Below are 7,836 nucleotides of genomic sequence, written 5' to 3'. Positions count from 1 at the left end.
TTTCCCAAATAGAAACAATACACTTTGTTAAACTTCAAGAAGCATTTGTTGTGTCATGTCCATCCCTGAGAACAGCATTGGAGAGTAACATCTGGAGAGAATCGGTACTTCTGCAATCACTTTAAAAGACTTTAAAAGACATGCATTCTACATGCGACTTCCTTAAAGTTGTCTTAAAGTTACTCTGGTGGTTTCATAAAGTGTGTATATTTTATGTTCGGGGAAACTGAGATGAAAATCACCAGCAATTAAGTTTTATTTTTGATCATTAAATAAAATGAAGTGCAGTTGTTAGGCCAGAAGGACACCTCGCACAAATTACACATGCTACAAACAAGCCGCCTGCAAATTCATCAACATTCCTGTTATTAAATCAGCCCTGTAGCTCATACAGAGACTGTGTAAGGTTTAGCAATTGATTGTTACCACGTGCTGCACCCCTACCTGGCCTGCTGGGGCAGTAGAGGCAGCAGGTTGATTTTACACCCAGAATATTTTGGCACCCTTTTGCTTTGTCTCTCTTTATATAATCTGACTCATTCTCTTCACCAGTCTGAGATACTGAGATAGTCATAATGATAAAGGTTTTGTGATCTTAAACGAGATGACTGTAACATGACACTGAAATAAATGTAAGTACATGTAGTCTATTTACTTTCACATGCATTTTTCAATGACTGACTTTCACTTTTAACCTAGTCAATTATCAGAGTAATTGTAATGGAGGTATTTCTCCTTTGACTCAAGTGAAGGACCTGCGTACTTCTCCCAACGAGTTTGCGAACTGATTTGGTGCATCGTTGCCATTAAGACATTTTAGTTTTTGTTTGAGAACTTGTGCTGACAACAGAGGAGTCCGTGCCGGCACGAGGTTCCAGCAAAACAAACCGAACAGGAGCAAAGGAAGGAAAGCGCGAACAGAAGGAAAGCTCAGAGACAAAGAGCCTCCTACCCAGCCACTGCCACTGCTATTAGCATCTTTATTTCCACAGCCGTTTCCAACAAGAAATGCCTATAATATAAGTCTATTAATACACTTCAGCGCGTGAGTCAGGCCCAGAGCAGGCCAAAGCGGACAGGAAAAGGGGGAACCCCCCCCCGAACTGATGGAAATGCTCGTTACAGTTCCACCTGTCGAGCAGACGGCGGCGAACAAGGCCCACCTGCCGGGCTCCGCACGGCATGGAATGAGAGGACAGAAAATATCCCCCTAAGCTGCCCTGGAACCCCATTCGATGTAAAAATCATTTTATGACGCAGGGGCCTGCTCGTGCTTGAGGCTGACGGGAGCCGATAAGGATGTCGTTTCCACTCCGGCACTAATTCGTCCCTCCAAACATCTTTGTGTCAAATTTCCTGTTGTTGGTCTTTTCTTGTTCTTTCTTTTATTTAATTATATATAGTGATGACTGCAATGGATCGAAGCCATTTGATGGGCTGTCAAAGAAATGTGCTGAACTCTTTTTAGATGCTCAGTCAGGCCTCTTCTTTAGTTAATACTGTAATGGGGGACAGGGAGCTTGTGGACCTTTGCAGGAATGAGTTTTGACTTGAAAGTCATCCGCTTTAGTTAATTTGTTGTGTATCTGCCAATTGGTGAAAGGCCAGTATTCAAAAATAACCATTTTGAAAAACCAAGACAGGAAACCACTGGCATTCTGGAGCCACACCCAGAAGAGGATATTGGGAAGGAAACCAATGCCCTCTTTAAACCAATAGACTGCATACAATCAAAGTCATAGAGCAGCAAACCTGCTATGTTATGCATTCTGCAGAAAAAAAAACCCATTGAGTCCAATAGTGGAAAACAATGATTTCAGAAGTTGACTGGCTCTCATTCTTCGACATATCCCACTATCAAAAAAATCTGTTGACTTTGTATTGACATAAAACAGATCAGAACATTCATATTTTTGCCTTTTTTTCCCCACACATAGGATTATCATTCTTGCTTCATATTGTTTGACTAACGCAATCAGTAATCCCTTAAACATTTCCCATGAACTCAAGACTTTATTTGTTGAGCCCTATCGCCATCTTGTGGCTGTTTGAAAAATTACCTACAATTGCAAAGACGTTTAAAATTAGTCACTACATACTTCATTAGGAACGCTTACTTTGTACCTGCAATTAAAGACTCTAGGCCATCTCTTTTGGCATTCATAATTCATCTACCACCCTCTGATGTCATTGGTCACTTTGTACCATTATGGCTGCGGATGACTGGATGTTACGGGATATGACTGGATATGACAGAGCAGTCTTAACACTGCATTAATAATGACATGGTAGTGGCAGGTTTGTGGACATTGAGCTGTTACAAAGTGATCAGGCACAACAAGGTTGCTGGAGCTGTGTCACTGTTTGGAATTGCGGCCAAAAACGACAGATATTTACCACTGAAGAAGGGTTAAAGGATGGCTAAATCCTTTTTATGGTTTTTTAAATAAATTGCTGGACAGTGTAATTCAGTTCCCAATCCCAAGATTTTAAATAAATGTGGGACAAGATCTTTGTCCATTTATGAAAGGAAAACTATTTATCCCCCTTCGCTAGCCATATATGTCAGCATGTGATACGTAACAGGTGGGGCTGAGTTAACCTAGTGGTGTGAGGTCCCATTGTTTGGGAGGCCCATTAATCTGGCCATGGTAGCAGGTATTATTGTTGTTGGTACTACATATATTTATGATTGAACATTGGAAAAAAAGCATGTGACAGGTAACCAATTTAATTAACCATTTAGCTTTAAAGAAACAATGTGCAGGTGTACAGCAAGATTAATAGTTAAATAATAGCCAAGATTAGGAAAAGTTGTTTTTTTAATAGTATTAAATAACAAAAAATGTATGAGAGGGACAGAGAGATGACCATGCAGAACAGATATCTTTAGTCTGAGTTTGGTATTGTGTAGACAAGGACCACGGCCAGTGAGCAGTCAAAAAGTGTTATGAATTTACACTAGAAACAAAACCAGGGGTTCCCCCAACCTCCTAACCCAGACAAACCCCACAGCAAACCCAGGGGCTCCGGCTATGATCTTATTGAATTCAAAGCATGAAATCATGTTGGACTGGAGTTTCCACTGTCAGTATGATACAAATGTAATGCATTCTGAAAAATGGTAATGAAACATGCCATGGAGAGTTTAAAAACAAGCGTTCGTCTTAGCTCAGGGGCGCTCAGGCCTAGACATGATAGCTTGGCTCCAACGCTAATCTAACACACCTGGCTCTAATATTCAGAGTGGAATGAGAATGAATGTGTACGTTAATTTAAGGTTGGACTTTAACACAGCAGAGTGCCGGGGCTCTACATGCAAGGATGGACATGGTTGCTTTAGCTCAATATAAGAGTTGTTCGTGTGCAAAAATTGGGAATATCACTGAGAGTACAGAGATGCTATGCTTTGCAGTCAAATATATTTGAGCATGTGGATGTTACTTCACAGTAAATGCACCATGATATGAAATTAAAGGTGCTGTGATATTCTTGAATCTAATTTTAGCAATAAATATCTAATTAATCTTTTATATCATTTACTATAACAAATTCTATACCAGATAGCCCACAAATAGCATAGCTGATAATAACTGAAGATTAACTCATTAAAAGTACTACTCATTAGTTTATTATTGTGTCTAATGTTAATTCAAGTGCTGAAGAGCTAACTGAAATGCTGTACTGTTTCGGTGAATATCAGTACTGAGTACTGTTGCTGTCTTTTCCCCTTTGCCTGTAATCCAGTTTTGTGAGGTCAGTCTGACACAGAGGTGTCCACACCTGCATTTGAGATTGGGGCACACTGCTGAGGGCTTCAGCCTGGTCTGAGCACAGCTCCAAACCTGCTGATTCACAGTGCGCATTAGAATCAAGAAACAGCCCCACAACGTTTCTCTGAAAGCAGCTATTGCTTAACTCTGGGCAGAAGTACTGCTTCTCACAACAAACCTCACAATGATCAAAGCACTTTCTGATCCAGATGATTATATATGTTTGGTCTTGTCAATAAAGCACATCTAATTCACTTTAAAAGTTGGATCATGTTCACCCATGTAGGTCCTTCTGTTTTAGTCTATAGTTTCAACAAATGTATCTGTAGTCGACTTTGGTGAATGTAACCTTGTGTTGATTTTACTGAAAATGTTCCTGTGTTGATTATTATGTAGAATTTCACCCCCAAACGGGTCAATTTTGTGTAATTTTCAATATCATGGAATGGTACTATGGGGTTATTTCGACCGAAACCGCTCGTGTTGCTAAACAACTGTGGCTTTAGTTTGTGCTTGTTTTCAGTTCTTCAACACAGGAAACTGTAAGGATGTTGAGGGCCTTGCACCTGCACACGTCTCTGCTCATGACTAAACCAGCGAGCAGCGAGGGAGGAGTGGAGAAGTGTCAAAACAACACAGCCCTGACACATAGCTGACACCTCTTCCATGCACGCCTCTGTGGTAGTGAGCGTGACACTTGCTGTGGGTGAACAAGCTGATGCATGTACAAGACACTGCAGCTCTGTTACTGTACCCATAAGTCCTCAAATGCAGGGAAAAAAAGGCCTGTGTATGTTTATACTGTATAGAGTTTCAATATTTACTGTTGGTTACCCTTGAATCCTGCTGTTATATACCAAAATACTCAGCTCTCAGAACCAACACAGGAGAATAAGTTTTTGCATTTCTTGACTTATTGAAAATGATTAAGGAGGATATGGATAGGCTCCAAAGTCAACATATTCAGTTTAGAATTACATATCTAGAAAGGCCTGGGTTTGATCTGAGAATTGCTGGTTGTATGTTTAATGTAGATTTAGGCACATCAAGAGAATATAAGCCAATCTTTTACACTCAGATTTTTATCTTGTTTTAGATTTTAGTTTTATTTATCTGAGTAATAACCTTGGAGGTCCTCCCGAGCTCACTGTTGCCAATTTCTCATTGCAAGAAACTAAATTTTGAGATAATTAAATGGCATTTTTGAGTCCAGCTTGTATATCAAGTTAAAAGAATGAGTTTAACTGCATGATGTATTTTTCATATCATAATGTCAGACTTACACTCTGAAAATGCACTGATCTCAGAGCCCACTTCAAAACAATGCAATTCAAAGCACTACTGATGTTCCAACTGCCAAATTGATGATCCAGAACTGGCCCTGCTGTTGAACAGCATGAAAGGATAATAAAGGAATATGAGGCAATGGGTATTAATCAGACATGGAAACCCAACAGACTGTATATTCCTGCAAGTGAACACAATTTAGCACGTGACCTGAGCCAGGGTGCCTAGATCAAGATCGGAATGCACAAGCAAATCGGAGAAGGGAGAAAGATCAGGCTTGTATGTTTTATTCTGTAAGCCCATTTCATACCTGCTTGCGTCTTAAACAGTTAACGCGCATGCACCACCTTACACCATGCCACTACATTTGGCGTGCACACAGACTAAAGCCAGGCCTCCTCCCACCTCTTGCTGTAGCCCTTATCCAAGGTCCTTTCACATTCTTCCGAGCCGAGCAAGCTCAACCTTTGTGACCTGCATGCTAGCGTTCGTGACAAGATTCATCTTACACACACACACACACACACACACACACACACACACACACACACACACACACACACACAAACCACTCAACAGTAGCACTGAGATGCTTGTGACTAGCCACAGAGAAGTGTCAGAGTTCAGTAAATGATGCTAATAACCCTCAGGCTCTGCCAACATTCCACAGACAGCCTGCACCTTCACCTACCCAATGGCTTTTCATTTTACTTTTAGATTTACTAGACTAATTCATCTTCTTGTTAAACAGGTAAGCCTTCTGGGGCTAAATCAAGTATGACACTCAGTCTTAATTTAGTATGGTACCACAACTGTCCATACAGCGTAGTCTGAATATTTCAAATGATTCCAAAGATATGTGACTGAAATCATAACGGAACTGTGCCGTCACGTTCCTGTTGCAAACCTGTCTCATCGACTTTTTAAAAATATTAGGAAAATGCTGCAAGTTGGTGACTTCACTGAATTCCAAAATGGAGCAGTGCCCCTGTGACCGCGGGCGATTTTGTTACACATAGCCTGTTACAGGCGAACCAGCGTGCATTGTTTTTCCCCCTATCATGTAGCCGACACTGGCCTAAGGGGTTTGCTTAACATATTAAACTTTAAAGCACAAGTCACAATGACAATTAATAAGAATAGATGTTGAATTATTATTATTATTATTATTATTATTATTATTATTATTATTATTATTATTATTATTAGTAGTAGTAGTAGTAGTAGTAGTAGTAGTAGTAGTAGTAGTAGTAGAGTAGTTCAAGTTTGGTTTATTTGTCACATACATAGTCATACACAGTATAACACAGTATATAAGTATAGTAGTAGTAGGAGATTCTAGGCTGCATGTGGTAACATCTGTAGGTTATGCAGTATTTGTCACAAATAAAAGGCGCATGCACGCTTGCATCTGGGCGCGCACACAGGAATGACTCCGCCCCTGGTGTGTTAGCTCTGAGGGTTGGGAACTGTGGAGACACATTGGATTGGTCAAGAAAAACGTAAATCAAGCCTTTAGAGGGCGGTAGATAATGGCACTAAGAGGCGGTGCCACTGTCAGTCGTGTTCCTCATTCTTACCAAACGCGTCCACGGTCTCACGTATTGGGAGCTCACCGCATTTCGGCATTGATGCACAGTAATCAAACATGAGAGGTAAACTTTTTAATCCATGGCGAACAAGACCTCTAAAAATAACCGAGTGCTTCATTGTTACCCGCTTAAGTGAATGAAGAGAATGATTTGGGGACATTTTTGTTTGGACGCGCGGTAGTGTTGCCTGCTGGTGGGGACCGGGGTCTCGGAAAAAGTCCGTTTTCTCTCGGATACGCACCAGCGCGCTGTTCGCTAGTTCACCGCGGATCTGCTGTTAAGTTGCAAAGCAGCACTTCTCTCTCTCTCTCCCTCTATCTCTCTCTCGGTCCTTTACTAGAGAGGAGACTTGTTGCGCGCCCCACCGACACTCTCGCTCGGGGCGCACGGAGATGTTCGGTACACCCGTTAGCAAATACGAATCCATTTAATTCTCACAGATGTTCTGCTTCACTGAAGTTGGGTCGGTATGCATGAAGAAGAACCACAAAGTGATATTACGGAGACCACGAGTAGAGTAGCCTATTTTAAATGTGACCAGTTTTCAGCGCAATTACGAACATTGGAATCATCGCCACCGGTTGCCTCGATTTTAAATGAGCCGCATTTGTTTAATCCTGGGAACATTAAATCCCATGCATCGTTTGTGGAGGACACAAGTATAAACTTCGCCGTGTTTCTGAAAAGTGCATTTTAATTAAACTTTTATTTTATTTTTTAACGCATACTTGTGATGTCGGAGAGGGACTGTTACGGGGACGGTACGTGCGGGGATGGAGCCCCAGACTTCGTCCCCCCCAGGGCGTCCCGGGGAGGCAGGCGAAGCGGAGTCATCCTACCGCCCGAGCGCGAATCCGAGACTCCGGAGGCAGTTTTGCTGGAATCGGTCAAGGCGGCTCCGCGGAGGAGCAGCATTATCAAGGTAGGTGCACGAAACCGGCCCCCGGTGTTCACGCAGCTGAGCCGCCTCTTGCAGCAGTGGATCATTTTTGGTGCCACAGTTTGCATCTCGCTGAAGAAGACAGTCGAAAGAAAAGGGCTTATTGAGTACTAACGGTGATAAAAATAATTACGTTTTAATGTCACATATAACTTGGTTAAATTAACACGTTTGATTCATTTTGCAGCATCTTATTAAACTCAGTCACTTGTAGTCAGGTGTTAACAGAACTATGAAGGGTCAT

General features: G+C 41.6%; 1 protein-coding gene across 1 annotated transcript in view; it reads left to right on the top strand.

Moving 5' to 3' along the window:
• Window positions 1-6,631: 6,631 nt before the first annotated feature.
• plcl1 (phospholipase C like 1) overlaps window positions 6,632-7,836 on the top strand; it is a 47,037-nt gene continuing 45,832 nt past the window's right edge. The window contains exon 1 of the mRNA XM_027026274.2: window positions 6,632-7,574. Coding sequence (XP_026882075.2) covers window positions 7,386-7,574 — 189 coding nt within the window. The 5' untranslated portion in view covers window positions 6,632-7,385. The remainder of the gene's footprint in view (window positions 7,575-7,836) is intronic.

This window comes from Electrophorus electricus, chromosome 25 (genome assembly GCF_013358815.1).
Source record: "Electrophorus electricus isolate fEleEle1 chromosome 25, fEleEle1.pri, whole genome shotgun sequence".
NCBI lineage: Eukaryota > Metazoa > Chordata > Actinopteri > Gymnotiformes > Gymnotidae > Electrophorus > Electrophorus electricus.
This window is presented reverse-complemented; position numbering and strand designations above follow the sequence as displayed.